This window comes from Molossus molossus, unplaced genomic scaffold (genome assembly GCF_014108415.1).
Source record: "Molossus molossus isolate mMolMol1 unplaced genomic scaffold, mMolMol1.p scaffold_m16_p_12, whole genome shotgun sequence".
Classification (NCBI taxonomy): domain Eukaryota; kingdom Metazoa; phylum Chordata; class Mammalia; order Chiroptera; family Molossidae; genus Molossus; species Molossus molossus.
The window spans coordinates 90442506-90461843 of NW_023425347.1; the positions used below are offsets into that span (position 1 = coordinate 90442506).

The 19338-nt window shown below is 40.2% G+C and overlaps 1 protein-coding gene across 6 annotated transcripts in view; it reads left to right on the forward strand.

Annotated features, from left to right (window-relative positions):
* Positions 1-19338, forward strand: part of USP48 (ubiquitin specific peptidase 48) — an 84931-nt gene that overhangs the window by 32800 nt on the left and 32793 nt on the right. For 4 of the 6 annotated variants that reach the window (XR_004958855.1, XM_036255292.1, XM_036255293.1 and 1 more), the window contains 5 exons: positions 6960-7139; positions 9942-10070; positions 12338-12487; positions 16641-16838; positions 18669-18783. Coding sequence is in view for 5 of the 6 variants with exons in the window: in XM_036255292.1 (XP_036111185.1) it covers positions 6960-7139; positions 9942-10070; positions 12338-12487; positions 16641-16838; positions 18669-18783 (772 nt within the window). In the remaining variant the exon portion in view is untranslated. The remainder of the gene's footprint in view (positions 1-6959; positions 7140-9941; positions 10071-12337; positions 12488-16640; positions 16839-18668; positions 18784-19338) is intronic. The other 2 variants (XM_036255294.1, XM_036255295.1) reach the window with 1 other exon arrangement.

Genomic DNA, 19338 nt, shown 5'->3' on the forward strand with positions numbered 1-19338 from the left:
CGGACCGCAGGTGGATGCACTAACTGCTGAACCAAACCGGCCAGGGCTATATAATAATTTTTTATGTGGAAATTATGTAATAAACTATCTCCGTAAAAAGGTTCTGGAGGCAGCTTCCAGCAGAAACAAGCCATAAAACAAAACCTTTATTTATTTATTTTTATCCTTACCCGAGGACACTTTTTTAAAAAATATTTTGTTCAGATAGAATGGGAGGGAGGGAGGGAGGGAGAGAGAGAGAGAGGAAGAGAGAAACATTGATATGAAAGGGACACATCAAGTGGTCGCCACCCACAAGACCCAACCAGGGCCGGGGGCAAACTGCAACCGAGATACGTGCCCTTAGCAGGAACCGAACCAGGGTCTCTCTGCACCGCAGGCCAATGCTCTAACCGCTGAGCCAAACCAGCCAGGACAAAACAAAACCTTTAAAAGAAATGATTGGGGAGGTTGGGGAGCAATGTGGTAAATATGTAGACTTTAAAATGTGTGATGCTTGCCCTGGCCAGTTTGGCTGAGCGGTTAGAGCATCGGCCTGCAGTCCAGAGAGACCCGGGTTCGGTTTCTACTCCAGACATGTATCTCGGTTGCAGTTTGTCCCCGGCCCAGGTTGGGTTGTGCGGGAGGCAGCCACTTGATATGTCCTTTCACATCAATGTTTCTCTCTCCCCCACCCCACCCCCGTCCCTCCCACTCTGTCTGAACAAAAAATGGAAAAATGTCCTTGGGTGAGGATTTAAAAAATAATGTATGATGCTCTATCAGTACTGTGGTTGAAAACTTACACCTCCTTCCCTGACCGGTGTGACTCAGTTGCTAAGAGCATTGTCCCAGACACGAAAAGGTCGAGGGTCAGGGCACATAAGTTTTGGGTTTAATCTCCTGTCTGGGTGTGTACAGAGGCAACCAATCAATGTTTCTCTCTCACATCAATGTTTCTCTCTCTCCCTAAAATCAATAACATAAAAAACATATACTTGGGTGAAGGTTAAAGAAAAGGTAATAAAATAAAATAAATAGCCCAGCCGATGTGGCTCAGTGGATTGAATATTGTCCCATGGACTGAGAGACCCTGGTTCGATTCTTGGTCAGGGCACATACCCAGGTTTTGGGCTCGATCCCCAGTAGTGGCAGGAGGCATCTGATAGATGTTTCTCTCTCTCTCTCCCTTCCTTTCTCTCCAAAAAAATCAATAAAAACATATAAAATAAAGATAAGATAAATAGCCCTGGTCGGTATGGCTCAGCAGTTAGAGCGTCGGCCCGGGGACCAGAAAATCCCAGGTTCAGTTCCCACTAAGGGCACGTACCTCCGTTGCAGTTTGTCCCCAGCCCTGGTTGGGGCTGTGTGGGTGACAATCAGTCGATGTGTCTCTCTCACGTCGATGTTTCTATCTCTCTCTTCCTTCCTCTCTCCCTCCCTCTCTATCTGAAGATAAATGCAAAAATGTCCTCAGGTGAGGATAAAAAATAAATAAATAAAATAAAATAAAATTTGCACCTCCCTGGAAGAAGGAAACTGCCAACCACAGTCTGTTGCTGGATTTTGTTACTGTTAAATTTGGCTGAACAAATAAATTAGCTGTATATCACTTATACAATAGTTTGTTTGCTTCTTTCCTCTTTTGTTCAGATAATTGTTGGAAATTAGAGAAGTCTGATAGCAAAGTGGTTTCTCAGGGGCTGGAAATTAAGAGATGTAAAACCAGCACTTTCCGTGACTCCATTGTGTGATTTTGAATAGTTATTAAATTTGTTACGTGTTTGTACACTTTATACTGTAAAGAAAATGGAGGATATTTATCAAATAGACTTTGATAGGTCAAAAAAACTGCAGAGCCCAGCTGGTGTAGTTCAGTGATTAAGTGTTGACCCTGCACCAAGAGGTCACCGGTTTGATTCCCGGTCAGGACACATGCCCATGTTGTGGGCCAGATCCCCAGTGGGGGGCATGCAGGAGGCAGCCAGTCAATGTTCTCTCTCATCGATGTTTCTGTCTCTCTCCCTCTCCCTTACTCTCTTTCTCTAAAATCAGTAAAGAAAACAATTTTTTTAAAAACTGCAGAAATATTTAATTTGCATATGTTGGTTTACTAAATATTATAAACTCTTAATTTTTAAATAGAGAAATAAAAATTGGCTTATTTTAGAATTGTTGACTAGAAGTGGTAAAATTAATCCGGTAGTTTGTAGTTACAGACCTGTGTTTCTTGGGCTGTTGAAATGTACTACCTTATATAGGTAGAGTACTAGAAACAGAAGAACTACTGTTACAATTGCACAGGATTCATTCATTCTAGATAATTTGGAAGATTCAAAAAGCATAAAGAAGAGAAATAAAAGGCACCTGTAATTCTATTACCCAGATAACCAGTATTTATATTTCCCTGTATTCTTTTTTTTTTTTATAATCCTCACCTGAGGATATTTTTTCATGTATCTTCAGGTAGAGTGGGAGGGAGGGAGGGAGGGAGAGAGAGAGAGAGAGAGAGAGAGAGAGAGAGAGAGAGAGAGAGACGAACATCGATGTAAGAGAGACACATCAATTGGTTGCCTCCCGCATGACCCTGACCAGTGCTGGGGACTGAACTGCAACTGAGGTATGTGCCCTTGACTGGAATCGAACCCGCTACTCTTGGGTCAGTGGGCTGATGGTCTAACTGCTGAGCCGAATCGACTGGGGCTCCCTATATTCTTATTTGTGTGTGTCTGCACACACATATCCACACAGCTGAAGGAGATGTATCTGAAAGATTATTTTTAAAAATATATGTTTTTATTGATTTTTTTAGAGAGAAGAGAAGGGAGAGAGAGAAACATCGATATGAGAAACATCAATCAGCTTCCTTCTGCACACCTCCTAGTGAGGATCGAACCCACAACCCCAGCATGTGCCCTGACCGGGAATTGAACTGGGACCTCACAGTCTGGGTCAAGGCTCGATCCACTGAGCCACATCGGCCAGATGAATTATCTATTATTTTTTTTTCTAGGTACATGTTTACAAAGTACCTTTTTTTTTTTTTTATCCTCACCCGAGGACATTTTTCCATTTTTTGTACAGATAGAGTGGGAGGGAGAGAGAGGAAGGGAGAGAGAGAGAGAGAGAAACATCAACGTGAAGGGACACATCGAGTGGCTGCCACCCGCACGACCAACCAGGGCCGGGGACAAACTGCAACCGAAGTACGTGCCCTTAGCGGGAACCGAACCCGGGTCTCTCCGGACCGCAGGCCAACGCTCTGTAACTGCTGAGCCAAACTGGCCAGGGCGAATTATCTATTATTAAAAGGAGAATTGACTCATTTCTTTCACTAGCGAGCCTGCAGATGATATATAGAGATCTGTAGGCTGAGGGGGTCCTCATTCCTTGAGCAGCTAGCACCTGACCCCTATAACTCAGCTCCCGTATATTTCTTGGGGATTCCCCCCCTTAACCCTCACCCAGAGATATGTTTCTATTGATTTTTAGAGAGAGAGGAAGGTGGGGGGGGCATAGATGTGAGAGAGAAACATTGATCAGTTGCCTCCTGTACACGCCCCAACCGGTGATTGAACCCATAACCTAGGTATATAACCTGATCGAGAATAGAATCCAGAACCTTTTGGTGTTTTCGGCGATGCTCCAACCAACTGAGCCACCCTGCCAGGGTTCTTGGGGATTTTAATATTACTGTGGACCACTTTGAGAGTCTGGTGACTGAATAAAATTCATAAAATTTTAGAAGAAACCAATTATATTAAAAATTTTTTTTAAAAATATTTTTAATGATTTTTATTTTTATCCTCACCGAGGACATTTTTTTGTTGTTTGTTAAGATAGAGTGGGAGGGGGAGAGAGAAACATCGACATGAAAGGGACACGTTGAGTGGTTGCCACCCGCATGACTCAACCAGGGCCGGGGACAAACCTCAACCGAGGTACGTGCCCCTAGTGGGAACCGAACCCGGGACTGTCTGGACTGCAGGCTGATGCTCTAACCGCTTAGCCAAACTGGCCAGTGTTCACTGATTTCTTTTTTAGAGAGAGAAGAAGGAAGAGGGGGAGATACATTGATTGGCTGCCTCCTACACGCCCCCTACTGGGGATCCAGCCCACAACCTGGGCATGTGCCCTGACCAGGAATCTAACAAGGACTTCTCAGTCCATGGGATGTTGCTCAATCCACTGAGCCGTACTGGCTGGGCGAAACCAATTATATTTAAATGTAGTTATCAAACTACTAAAACAAATTTGTGATTCAGTAACAGAGGTACACATTAAAGAAGAGGTTCCAGTGGCCTATGAAAACTAGCATAATTTTTAAGTTGATGAGTATAAAATCTGTTATTAGCAACAATAGTAATGTTATAAGAAGTTTTTTGTAGTGTCCATTGGTAATAGAATCATATAGTTATTGCCACTACTTCTGCTGTTTATTGTCATTAATAATTTAGAAAATAATATTAAGAACTCCTGTTGTAGATGAGTTAATGCATTTAAAAATATTTAAACATTTTTATCTTACCCAATATTTAAAATTTCACCTGGGGCGAGTTTGGTGCGTTTTGGTCCAGATATTAATCTGCATTATTGTATCTCGTACTAAACTACAAGAATGCCGGGACTCACCTTGGCTGGTTTGGCTCAGCGGTTAGAGCGTCAGCCTGCTGTCCAGAGAGACCCGGGTTCAGTTCCCGCTAAGGGCATGTACCTCAGTTGCAGTTTGTCCCCAGCCCTGGTTGGGTCATTCGGGAGGCAACCACTCAATGTGTCCCTTTCATGTCGATGTGTCTCTTTCATGTCGATGGGTCTCTCTCTCTCTCCCCTCCTCTGTCTCCCTCCTGCTCTATCTGAACAAAATACGAAAAAAATGTCCTCAGGTGAGGATTTAATAAAAAACAAAAGAGCCCTGGCCGGTTTGGCTCAGCGGTTAGAGCATTGGCCTGTGGTCCAGAGAGACCCGGGTTGGGTTCCCGCTAAGGGCATGTGCCTCGGTTGCAGTTTGTCCCGGCCCTGTTTGGGTTGTTGGGTGGCAACCACTCGATGTGTCTCTTTCATGTCGATGTTTCTCTCTCTCTCTCTCCCTCCCACTCTATCTGAAGAAAATATCGAAAAATATCCTTGGATGAGGATAAAAAAAACCCACAAAAAAACAAAAGAATGTGGGGACTTTATTCTTCCAGTCAATTCCTGTATCCTCTGTGCCTAAAACTGTCCATCATGTTTATTACCTATTGAATGGGTGATTGGTTTTACTTTCTGACTTACTTCTTATGGTTTTAAGGAAATTATAGTGATGAAATACATACAAAGATTTTTATTACAAAGATAATTGTTTATAATATTTCTAAAATGCTACCAGTTTAAATGTTCAACAGTATAGGAGAGGTCCAGTATAGTGTGATACTTGTACAGTCATTATCAATAACTTTTAGAAGAATATTTAATGATGTGGAAAGATATTAATGATATGTTTGTTAGAAATAAACTGCAAGTTTCACCCTGGCTGGTTTGTCTCAGCGGTTAGAGTGTCGGCCTGCGGTCCAGAGAGACCCAGGTTCAGTTCCCGCTAAGGGCGCGTACCTCAGTTACAGTTTGTCCCTGGCCCTGAATGGGTCGTGTGGGTGGCAACCACTCGATGTGTCCCTTTCACGTTGATGTTTCTCTCTCTCTCTCTCTCTCTCTCTCTCTCTCTCTCTCCCTCCCTCCCTCCCACTCTATCTGAACAAAAAATGGAAAAATGTCCTCGGGTGAGGATAAAAAAAAAAAAGGAAAGAAAGCAAGTTTCAGTATTAATAGTAATTATGTTTCTTGTTGGATTGCTAATGAATTATTTCTAATTTTTAATAATAAAACACATAGTAGAAGTGATCTTTTCCAATACATATCTAATTTCCTCCCTACAATTGGCTTAAGTTTAGAATCTTTAAAAGATTTTTTTCAAACTTTAAAACACTATGTTTTATCTTAAAATATAAATGTTCATTTATTTGCTGATATACTGTTGTATGGATAAGACCTTCTCTTCTTACATGAACCACTGGCATAATATACGGGCTGTGATTTGTAGGCTTTGTTATTTAAAGTAGAATAGGGACTCAAAATGCTTATGAAGAAATCTGAGTGTAGAATCATTCCAGATTTTTAGTGTTTTCTCTCCTGTTTCCAGTTGTCTTGCCTACACCTATTTGAAGGAAGGTTTTCTAAATGTCTTACCTCCAGTTTTCCCTAAAACCTTTTTCTTATATATAAAGAATATATTTTAACTTTTGCAGTCATCTTTCATTAGTTTGCATAACTTATTTTTGTAGAAGTTGGAGAATATGAACAGATTTTTGGTGCGTATGATTCAGCTAGTTTATTCGGAAAGGCAAAGTGTAATACAGAGTAGTTGTGTAACCTAAGTGCCCAGAATGCCATGCTTTTCATCTGTATATTTCGCTGAAAAAATGGAGTGTTGATGTAGTGAACTGCTTAAGTAGCTTAGTACATTATTAAGTCTAAATTTTATTTTATTAAATAATTTTTTTTATTCTCACTCGAGGACATTTTTGCATTCATCTTTAGCTAGAGCAGGAGGGAGAGAGGGAGTAAGAGAGAGAGAGAGAAACATCGATATGTCTTGAGAGAGACACATCAACTGGTTTCCACCCATACAACCCCAGCCAGGGCCAGGGCCAAACTGCATCCAAGGTACGTGCTCTCAGCGGGATCTGAACCCAGGACTCTCTGGTCTGCGGGCTGACGCTCTAACCACTTAGCAAATCCTGCCAGGGCCTATTTATTTTTTAAAAATCTTTATTGTTGAAAGTATTAACAGATTCCCCGTCCCCTTAATTTTATTTTTTATCTTAGGTGACATATTTTTAATTCTATCAGATGCATAAAGAAATTGTATTTATTATAATTTAGGCTTATGGTATAAGAAAAAATATCATCCAAAATTTCTTTCACTTTATCCCTTTCTCCTTCTCTAGGTGGGTCCTATGTGTATGAACTCAGTGCAGTCCTCATACACAGAGGAGTGAGCGCTTATTCTGGCCACTACATTGCCCACGTGAAAGACCCACAGTCTGGCGAATGGTATAAGTTTAATGATGAAGACATTGAAAAGATGGAGGGGAAGAAATTACAACTGGGGATTGAGGAAGATCTAGGTAAAACCTTTAAGTTGTGAGTGCCCTTTTAAAATATAAATTTTTTTTTTACTGAAAATATTTGTGATAAATTATTATGGTCCAAGATTGTTATGGACTATCAAGGATATTTGTATTTCTTAAATACACAAAACCTCTGAACATCTTTTATTAACATTACTTGGATGTTTTAAAAATGATTTTGCTCCTGTTCAGCTGGTGTGGCTCAGTGGACTGAGCATCGTCCCATGGACTGAGAGGTCCCAGTTTGATTCCTAATCAGGGCACATTGCCCGGGTTGCGGACTGGATCCCCAGTCAGAGATGTGTAGGAGGCAGCTAATCAATGTTTATATCTCTTTCTCCTTTTCCCTTCCTCTCTCTGAAATCAATAAAATAATATTTAAAAAAAGAATATTGAACAAATTTATATTCTTTTGTACATTTTAAAATCTACCATTTTTTAATCATAAATTTAAATAGCTCTCAATAAAGTATTTTCTGACATATAAATAGTAAAACTGAAACATCACTCTTAAGAGGTTGCAAATGAAATGAAGTACCATAGAGATTTGATACATCAAATCATTCTTGTGGAAGATAGATGAACTGGTCTTTTTTTATAGCAGGACATTTTCTTGTTTGTTTTTTTGTTAATCCTCCCTCGAGGTTATTTTTTCTATTGATTTTTAGAGAGATTGGAAGGGAGGGAGTGAAGGAGGGGGAGAGAGAGAGAGAGAAACAAACATCGATGTGAGAGAGGCACATTGATTGGTTTTTTCCTGCATGTGCCCCGATTGGGCCGGGGATCGAACCTGCAACCCAGGTATATGCCCTTGACTGGGAATTGAACCCACGACCCTTTGGTGTGCAGGCTGATGCTCTGTAACCCCTGAACCACACCTGTCGGCATATAGCAGGACATTTTAAAAGAAATTCTCACTTGAGGATGTTTATCCATTGAATCTTAGAGTTGAAGGGAGGGGGGTGAAAGACAGACAGACACACACACACACACACGAACCGGTTGCCTCCCCCACCACTGGACCGGGGGCAGGAATGGAACCTCCAACCCAGGTACATGCCCCTGACTGGGAAATTAACCCGAGACTCTTTGGTCCGTAGGCCAATGCTCCAACCACTGAGTCAAACCAGCCATGGCAACAGGACATTAAAAAAAAAAATTTTTTTTTATTTTAATAATTTTTCTTTATTGATTTTAGAGAGAGAGGAAGGGAGAGGGAGAGAGAGAGAAACATCGATGAGAGAAAGCATCGATTGGCCGCCTCCTGCATACCCTCCACTGGGGATTGGGCTCACAACCTGGGCATGCGCCCTGACCAGAAATTGAACCAGTGACCTCGTGGTGCATGGGTCGACGCTCAGCCACTGAGACATACCAGCCAGCCTCAGCAGGACATTTTTGATGTGTCCCTTGTCTCTTGTACTAGTATTTCTATTACACTGATCCTAATAATTTTGTTCTAATGGAATATACTAAGTTTTCTATAACTGTAAAGCTCTAAAATTTCTTCTGGATTGCACTTTTTAAAAATTACAAATATGACATAATTAAACCAATATAAATGTTATAAATTTAAAAAATTAAACACAAAGAAAAAAATGTACTGTAAATACATCTTTTAATGATGTGGATGAGACTTTGTTTTGACACTGGATGGGAGGATGTATCTTTTGTAAAGTGGGAGGGAAATAGATTACTGAGAAAGAAAAGGTAGAAACTGTCAATGAAACCTCAACTTCAAGGCAGATCAATTTTTAGAAAAGTACATAGTGAATTGAAGATCATGTTAATTGATTTCCTCGGAACTATTCATGACCTCATACTCCTTTGAATGTTACCCTAGGATACTCAAGTTCAATTTGAAAATCACTTTCAGGGGATATACTTACCATGTAGAACACTGCATGGTCATTTTTTTTTAATGTACCATTTCATATCTTTGGGCAATTAAATTAAGTCTGAATTTGCCCTGGCCGGTTTGGCTCAGCGGTTAGAGCGTCGGCCTATGGTCCTGAGAGAGACCCGGGTTCGGTTCCCGCTAAGGGCATGTACCTCGGTTGCAGTTTGTCCCCGGCCCTGGTCAGTTGTGCGGGTGGCAGCCACTCGATGTGTTCCTTTCACATCGATGTTTCTTTCTCTCTCTCTGTTCCTCTCTCTCCCTCCCACTCTACCTGAAGAAAAAATGGAAAAATGTCCTCTGGTGAGGATAAAAAAAAAAAAAAATTAAGTCTGAATTTATTTTTATAACTTAAGAACAACATTAAAATAAAGCTCAGAGTAGTAGTACTTTTTGTTTGTTTCAGGTTTTTTCTTATGAAAAACAGTACTTATCATTTTATTTTTGTTTATTTATTTTTTTCTCTTTATTGATGTTAAAGGGAGAGAGAGAGAGAGAGAGAGATTGAAACCTCAATGAGAGAGAATAGTGATTGGCCACCTATTGCATGCCCTCCCACTGGGGATTTGGCCCACAACCTGGGCATGTGCCCTGAGTGAGAATCGAACCTGCGACCTCTTGGTGCATGCATTGACACTCAACCATTGAGACACACCGGTCGGGCAGTACTTACCATTTTAAAAACAGGGAGTAGGGCAGGCAAGGGGGGAAGGGGAGGAAACTTTTTAAAAGTTTCAAACATAGAGTCTGCTAAATTTGTGTTGCCTTTCAATGGTTTAGATCCATGTTAAAGTTTCTTGAACGTATATGGTAGGAATTGTTTTTATGTACCCTCCACCCCCGTAAAATAATGAACAAACTAGGCATTCTAATTTAGTTGTTTTTTGATTTCCCTACCTCAGCAGAACCTTCTAAGTCCCAGACACGTAAACCCAAGTGTGGCAAAGGAACTCACTGCTCTCGAAATGCATACATGTTGGTTTATAGACTTCAAACTCAAGAAAAACCCAATACAACAGTTCAGGTACCAGGTAAGCAATTTTCCAAGATTGTGTAAGGCAAATATTTTAGAATGCCATGTTCAAAGGCCAATGACAAGAACAGATTGCTTTTAATTGCTGTAAATATAGGGTGAGTGCATATGGCAGATATTGGTGAAAGTAGATATTGTCACAAATTGGCTTTAAAGTACTGAGTTTTTCAAATAAAGGACCTTGTTAAAAATTGAACTGCCATTTGACCCAGTGATCCCACTTCTAGGAATATATCCTAAGAAGCCTGAAACACCAATCAGAAACAATATATGTACCCCTATGTTCATAGCAGCACTGTTTACAATCGCTAAGATCTGGAAACATTCCAAGTGTCCGTCAGTAGATGAGTGAATAAAAAAGCTGTGGTACATATACGCAATGGAATACTATGCAGCTGTAAGAAAGAAAGATCTCTTGTCCTTTGAGACAACATGGAGAGGGACCTGGAGAGAATTATCCTGAGTGAAACAAGCCCATCAGAGAAAGACAAATATTACATGATCTCACTTAGTTGTGGAATATAATGAAACAAACTGATGAACAAAATAGACTCAGAGACATAGTAGTAGGGTACAGACTGACAAACCTCAAAAGGGGGCTTAGGGAGGAGGGGAGGGAAGAGATAAAACAGAACTTATATGTAGGTATTCATAACCATGGACATAGACATTGATGCTGGGGATGGGTGCAGGGACGGGATTGGGGGGGGGGGGTCAATGGAAAAAGGAGATACATTTATAACAAATTAATAAAAGAAAATAAAGTAGCCTTTAACAGAACTATTCTACCGAAACCTCCCACCCCACCACCACCAAGAAAAGCAAAAGCAATTTTTTAAAAAATCTAATAGGTAATCAAGACATATTTAAAGTGCAGTTTGGTTTTATTTTGTTCAGTTTGTACAGTGTTTGTGGATTTAAGCCAGTGATCTCTAAATTTTCTAGATTTTAAAAAAGGAAGAGTTGCTACTGGCCTGAGGCACTCTTTAGTTGCCGTTTTTACCTGATACTCTTCTGTGCTCTGTAACACCATGTATTTTTTTAAAGACTTTGTTTGTTTGTTACAGATGTTTCTCCTTTTCCCCTCATTGACACCCTCCTCCCAACCCCCCCCCCCCCCAGCATTGTTGTCTGTTTGTGGTTACACATACATGCATTTAAGTTCTGTGGTTTATCTTTCCCTCCCACCCCATCCCCCTCTTCTGAGGTTTCTCAGCCTGTACCCTACTTATTTTTTTGTTTTGTTTTAACCTCACCCGAGGACATTTTTCCATTTTTGTTCAGATAGAGTGGGAAGGAGAGAGAGGAAGAGAGAGAGAGACATGAAAGGGACACATCGAGTGGCTGCCTCCCGCACAACCCAACCAGGGCCGGGGACAAACTGCAACCGAGATAGATATGTGCCCTTAGCGGGAACCAAACCCAGGTCTCTGTGGACTGCAGGCCAGTGCTCCAACCACTGAGCCAAACTGACCAGGGCTGTACCCTACTTCTAGGTCTCTGGGTTTGTTTTGTTCTCATCAGCTTGTTTTGTTCATTATGTTCCACAAATAAGTGAGATCATGTGATATTTGTCTTTCTCTGATGGGCTTGTTTCACTTAGGATAATGCTCTCCAGGTCCCTCCGTGTCTTCTCAAAGGATAAGGGATTTTTCTTTCTTACAGCTGCATAGTATTCCATTGTATATATGTTCCACAGCTTTTTTATCCACTCATCTATTGCTGGACACTTGGGCTTTTTCCAGATCTTAGCGATTGTAAATAGTGCTGCTATGAACATTAAGACTTTTTAAACTGATTTTTTTTTCGGGAGGAAGGGAGAGGGAGAGAGAGAAACATCGATGTGATAGCGAAACATTCATTGGCTGCCTCCTGCACATCCCCTACTGGGATCAGTCCCACAACCTAGGCATGTGCCCTGACTGGGAATTAAACTAGTGACCTTTCAGTGCAGTAGATGACACCCAACCAACTGAGCCACACTGGCCAGGGCAGCACCATGTATTTTGCAATTGTGTTTCTGAGGCATTTGATGGTTCCGGTTGACTGATATGTCGTGGACAACCAAGTGGAAAGTCACACTCTAGTGTCTGTCTTTAGTTTTACTTTTGCCTTCAGGTTGGGGATGTCTAACAGGAAAGGAGACCATAGTAGGAAGCTACCACCATGATCTTAGTCAGTATTTGTCATAATTTAGAGACCCCATGCTTGGTTCTATGTCTGAAAATAGGATAAAGTAATTTTTTTTCTTGCTGCTTTGAATAGCCTTTCTTCAAGAGCTGGTAGATCGGGATAATTCCAAGTTTGAGGAGTGGTGCATTGAAATGGCTGAGATGCGTAAGCAAAGTGTGGATAAAGGCAAAGCAAAGCACGAAGAGGTGAAGGAGCTGTACCAAAGGTTACCTGCTGGAGCTGGTCTGTAAGATATTCTGGGACCACACTGTTGCCATTGAGTGCCTTGTTTCTTTTATGTTCACAAATGTGTATGAACTAACTTTTCCCTTTCCTGTCTTATAACCCACTAATGGCAGCTTATGCACTATGACATTGCTCTGTAAACCAGCAATAACTTGATGTGTAGCATTTCATGTACTTTTGAAAATGGGAAGCTCTTAATAAATTATAAGGTTTAGGTCAGCACTCTGCCTATATCACTCATAATAGATATTTCTATTTTGTGAGAGATTAACTTGCTCTTAAAGAAAAATCTGATTGGGTTACTATGGAGGCAGCTCACCGATTCTGTTTCCTTGTATATTTTGTACCCTCACAGTATTAACAGGCATTCTTTCATATGAGTATTATTTTTTAGGATACTATTAGATTATTTTGAAATTTAATATCAAATATTATGCTAAGAATAGGAAAGCATTCTGCTGACCTTTAATTTCTTAAGAATTGTCCCACGTAGCCAGCTCATCCCTTGCTGTATATGTCACTGCAAGTTCCCCTTTGTGCCTCACAAAGGGAACTTCACCCCTGAAGGCTGGTATGCCATTTGTAAATGATGATGTTGTCTTTGTCATTTCATAGACATGAATTGCCCCCTACCCAATTTCCACTTAAAGGAGAGAGGCAATTTAATTCTAATTTTAGAAAATAAATGCTCAAGCATCATTGTACTTGTGGTTTTTGTCTTTTTGATAATCTTAATTTTCTGTTAGTGCTGTAACTTATACAAAAGATGACTATTAATTGCTAAATCTGGAGGAATACCTCTTAAAAATTCTTTCTAAATAACATCTTAATTTGATTCTTAGCTTTCTTTGTGACCTTTTACTCACTCTGTCCCAAGGGTTGGGATTATCCGAAAGAGTTAGACGGACGTTAATTTTACTGGAAATGATTTGGAAATGAACATATGATTCAAAGTTCTAAATTCATTCATTGGAGTTGGGACCTGGAAATCTGTGTTTTGAACTTTATTCAGCTTCTATTATTCACTGGACAGGAGAAAGGGATTTACTGACTCTAAAGTAAAATACTCTTTGGAACCACTCTTGAAACTGCACGGTCCAAAGGTGTTATGTGGCAGGTTAACGTGTCCTTGTGCTTCTCTTGGCTGTTTTCATTCTATGAGAGCTGTGCTTAGAAAATAGCTGTTATCAACACTTATACCAGTTATGAGCCTTACAGTATTTTCTTAAGTTTTTGAAGTAAGCTAACATAGTTGAAAGTCCATGTTGTCCTAAAATGTAGAATCCCAAAGCTAATGATCATGGTGTTGTATTGCCACTCAAAGTATTCTGTCTTGCATTTTCTAAATCTTTGTTTGTAAAGATATTTAAAGAAGAGTCACTTATCCTAAAATATAAGTGTCACAGGGAACATGAACCCCTTTGGCCCTTTTTATTTAGATTGAAATAAATTATCTCTAAATAATCTTAAATTATCAGTAGATAAAATAATTTAAATATTTTTGATGACTCGATCTTTCTAGACTTTATAACTTTCCCAAAGAAGATTCTTTGTGTTCAAAATCCAGGCATTAAAAAATTATAAATAACTTTGAACCAAAATGTACATTTCCCTTTGGTAAATATTCAAGCAGTTGCTTTGCTGGTTTTGTCAAATGCTGAGATTTTATACAGTTTATCTCCAAATTGATAATTGGAGAGTGCTCATTGCTGTTTGGTAAGTTGGTTTATCCCTGCCGTTGGAAGGCGATGCTTAGGTTGTTCACGAATCACCGAAGCAGAGAACATCTTTGGGAACCTGCCAGGAGTCTCTCTCTGGTACAGAAAGCTGTGTGGTGTAAAAGCTCTCCACAGCAGACCCTGCCTTAGCTATCGAGACGCATGCTAGACCTTGATTCTCAGGGAAGCTCTGGGCAGAGATTGATACAACTTTTACAGTGGTGGAGATTGAAAATGGAGAGAAAGAAAGAGCTCTGTGACCACAGTCACTTCCTTCCATGGCTTTTCCAGCACATTGGAAACTGGCACCCGAAATCTGGACACCTGGCTGAGTCTGGAATTACATCAGAACTATAGACCCAATTTCTGTTCTCTTCCTTCCTCCTCATACTATAAAACCACACATGATGTTTCTAATCTTCATATAGTACATTGAATTCCTATTAAACTACTCCAAAACCAAACCAGTAAGCTTCACTCAGAAGTTTTCTGTGGGACTCTAGCTGGGGATTGGAAAATGTTGTCTTGAACTAGCTGCCTTTGAATCCCGTGTTACTGCACAAGCCAGGGTTCTAGTCACCCTGGGCTTTGAATCTAGCAGATACCCCCTGGCAAGGAGTGCTTTCTGCTCTCAGAGTTTCCCTAGATTTCTTGTAAGGGTCAAGATGTGTAGGGCTTGTTTTTGCAGTTAGCAATAGCAGGTATTGTCCTCTACACCCCCCACCCCCAAGCTGAGGGGGAAACAAGAACACCTGTGAATTATTCTTGAATGTTGTCTGTGTCACAACCCTGTTTTCCCTGCTTCGATTGCCTTCAGATTACTAAAAACTTTCATCAGTGTCACTATATATTGGGGAAGAAGTTAGATATGCTAAGACTTTGATTTTGCTTTAAGATACCCAGTGTACTCTATCCCTGCCAGATGAAACTCGATAAGTGGCAAATAAAATGGAGAGGTATTTTAAATTTAATGAACCATATCATTATATATTGTGAAATGCCACAGCCATGTTTCCTAGACTGAATCTTAAGGTCTCCTCTTTTATTTATTATGTGAATGTGTAATTAACTTTTCTATATCTCTTTTCTTCCAAAAAGCTCAAAATGCTTCACATATCTTATCTTTTACATTCAACAACATCCCTGTGAGGTAGGTAGAAGGCAGGTATTATTACCTTCATTTTACAAATTAAAGACCTGAAGCATAGAGAGTTTAAGTGACTTGCTCAAGTTCGGCTTCTTGGTGGCAGAACTTGGATTAGACCTTGGTCTCAGCGTGCAGTCATGTGCTCTCCTGCCTCCGAGCCGCTCGGTCGGAAGGCTTGGTTGACAGTGTGCAGTTCCGGCACAAAGAAGGGCTCCCATAACTCCAAGTTTTGTTTTTGTTACCATTGAAATGTTTTCTGCTAACTTAAGATGGGAGTGAGTTTCCTAGATTTGTATCTCAGAGAAGTAATAAAATGGGTCAAATGGGCTTTGAGTTGAATTGTCTGTCCCTCAGATCTCATCAGAAGCAGTACATAATACAAATACATAAATTCAACCTCTGTATGTTTTCTTCTATGTTTTATGCTGGGACTCACTGGAGATCTTTGTAAGTAATCAAAGCTGGCCCTTTATCTTTAATTTTGGCTTTTAGGGAACTCAGGGACCCTGTTTTCCCAAATTAAAACTCATGTTGAGGCTTTTGGTTTTGTCTTAATTTTTGCAGCTTCAAAATTGATAATTTAATTCTCATGTATTTCATCCTGGAATTTCTTTAAAATCACTTGTTTTCTGGAAACACATAATGTAATGAATCTATCACGACATGGATTGGGGTGGGGAAATCAAATATCTTCTCATCGACATACCCGTATCATCTTGGATGAAGAAAAGTTCAGTGGTTGAAGCAGGCTTGTAAAAAGTGCAATCCTAGTGATGAGGTTAATTTCTAACCTAGAACTCAGTCAGGCTTCTTTTAATTTTCAGATGTATATTATGTATTGATGAAAAGGGTTTATGAAAATCATTTATGGAATAAATACAGCAGGGGATGAGGTGATGTGATTTGCAAGCCAGTGCGGAGCGTGGCTTGTTGTCAACAATCACGGTGTCCTGATCAAAGCTCTGCCGTGATATCAAGCAAGACACTTCTCTCTGTGGATACTCTTTTGTAGAATGTGGTTAATAATACCAGCCGATCTCCTAGGGCACTGTGCAGACTCGTCCCTGCACGCACAGCATCTTACACAGCGCCCTGAACTCAGAGGAGGGGTAGTTAGCTGGAGTCTGTGTCATACTCATCAAACATTTTCCCTCAACCATGATTCTTCTGATTCTGCTTGCTAACTTGGGACAGAGTTTGCATTGTCTTTTGAGGAAAATGAGTGTATCACTTAGTCAAAAAGCTGTAAAAATACATAGGCTCTTTCCCTTGCTTTCTTCCTCAGAGCCCTATGAATTTGTCTCTCTTGAGTGGCTGCAGAAGTGGTTGGATGAGTCGACCCCTACCAAGCCTATTGATAACCACGCCTGCCTGTGTTCTCATGATAAGCTGCATCCTGATAAAATATCAATTATGAAGAGAATATCTGAATATGCAGCTGACATTTTCTACAGTAGATATGGAGGAGGACCAAGACTAACTGGTAATTTCTGATGTCTTCTCTACTTAAAAAAACAACAACAATGCTGTAAGTCCTCATCATATGGTCTTAATGATCACTGGACCCAAACAATGCTAGACCAGATCAGATGTTCCCTACACTGCAAAAAGGATTTGCTAAATAAAGTAGAAGTTAAGCAGCATTATACATGGTGTACTTATAATGTTAGGAATAAAACTGACACTGCTCACTGAGATTTGTTGTTCTTGTTTTTTCTTTCTCAAAGCAGACAAAATAGGATACTTTTGAGAAAATCATTTGGTAGTATTTTGTTGCTTTATACCTTACTCTTAAAGGTTCTTGAGCCCTGGCCAGGTAGCTCAGTTGGAGCATCATCCTGATATACCAAGGTTGCAGGTTTGATCTCTGGTCAGGGCACATACAAGAGACAACTGGTCAATGCATAAATAAATGCAACAATAAATCAATGTTTCTCTCTCTGTCTCTTAAAAAATAAAAAAAGTTTTTTTCAAAGTAATTGAACCCTGGTCTGGAACTCTAGTCTGGTTGATTATAAATCTTATGCCTCCCTATTATAGTGACTTCCAACAATGAGAGATCTGTCGATTGTTATTTAACTTATCAATGGAATCTATGTGATTCTACCCTGAATATAGAGCTGTGTGTAACCCCACAGTATCCATAATCTATTTGGTTCTGGTTACTTCTCCTCATAACAGTTTTTTTTCTTTCGTTTGTTGACTTAGAGAGAGGAAAGGAGAGGGAGAGAGAGAGAGAAACATCGATGAGAAAACTTCAGTTGGCCACCTCCTGCATGCCCCCCACTGGGTATTAGGCCCACAACTTGGGCATGTGCCCTGACCAGGAATTAAACCAGTGACCTCTTGGTGCATGGGTCGATGTTCAGCCACTGAGCCACACCAGCCAGGCAACAGTTTTCTTTTTAATTGGCAACTGGCAACACAGTTCCCAACCCCCAATCTATAGATGAATCTAATAAATGAAATTATGTGACTACCACTACCACCCCTTATCCCTAAATTAAATGCTATTTTCTGATCGTGTACCACTTACTGCATCAAAATTGGCGTTTAACTACATGATTTGGGCCATCTCTTGGTATACATCTGGAGTTGTGCTTTCTAAATTTATGTTTTTGATTCACAGTCAATAAACTGCTGTGAGATGATCTTTCAAAGAATCAAATTTCATGATTCCTGGAATGGTGTGTTGAAAAGCGGGCCCTTGCTTTTTCTTTCCCCTTTCGTGTTCTGTGCTTTGAAGTGTTCACTTGAAGCTCTTAAACAATTAATATTACATTTATGGTTGTCAGATATGTTGACTCCTTTCTTCAGTTATTTGATTACTGTCTTCTGAAATTTGCATCTAAACCCTGTAAAATATTGAATTTCATGGTATAGGTAACATTTTATCCCCCCCTTTAAAAAATATTTTCTTTTCTTTATTGATTTAAGAGAGAGAGGAAGGGAGAGATAGAAGCATCAATGAGGGAGAACATGGATTGGTTGCCTCCTGCATGCCTCCTACTGGGGATCGGGCCCACAACCTGGGCATGTGCTCTGACCGGGACCCAACCGGCAACCTCTTGGTACATGGGTTGATGCTCAAGCACTGAGCCACACTGACCAGGTGACATTTTATCTCTTAAAACAATGTTACTGTCTTGATATTTACATTACAAAATAATTAAGGATATATACCAATTTGCTGTGTTGTCAGAATTTGTGATTTTTGGTTTAGAATTCTTTTGTGAAGTGCTGAAAACATTTTCCTAACAGGTAATCTGTATATGAATGAATTATATTTTCTTTCATTCTCTCTCGCCTCTAGTGAAAGCCCTGTGTAAGGAATGTGTAGTAGAACGTTGTCGTGTATTACGTCTGAAGAACCAACTAAATGAAGATTATAAAACTGTTAATAATCTGCTAAAAGCAACAGTAAAGGGGTATGTTCCACAGTGTATATTGTTTATGAGAAACTAAAAAAAAATTTAAGAAGCAATAACCAAGTAGCTGATTATTTTTAGTTAATAGGCAGTTGGATTACAAAAACATTTTTTTTTCTTTATTGATTTTTAGAAAGAGAGATAGAAACATCAATAAGAGAGAAAATTGATTGGCCCCCTCCTTTATGCCTCCACTGGGGATTGGGCCCACAACCTGGGCATGTGCCTTGATTGGGAATCAAACCGGTGACTATTTGGTGCGTGGGTCGATGCTCAACCACTGAGCCATACTGGCCGGTGGGAGTTGGATTTTTTGAAAATATTTTTTATTGACTTTTAGAGAGAGAGGAAGGTGGGGGGTGGGGGGAGAGAAACATCCATCAGTTGGCTGGTTCCTGCATGCCCCTTACTGGCAGAGATCAAGCCTGCAATTCAGGCATGTGCCCTAACCAGGGAAACAGACTGGTGACCTTTCGTGCACAGGATGCCCAACCAGCTGAGCCACACCAACCAGGGTAGGAGTTTGATTTTTTTTTGAAGACAGAAGGTTGATGA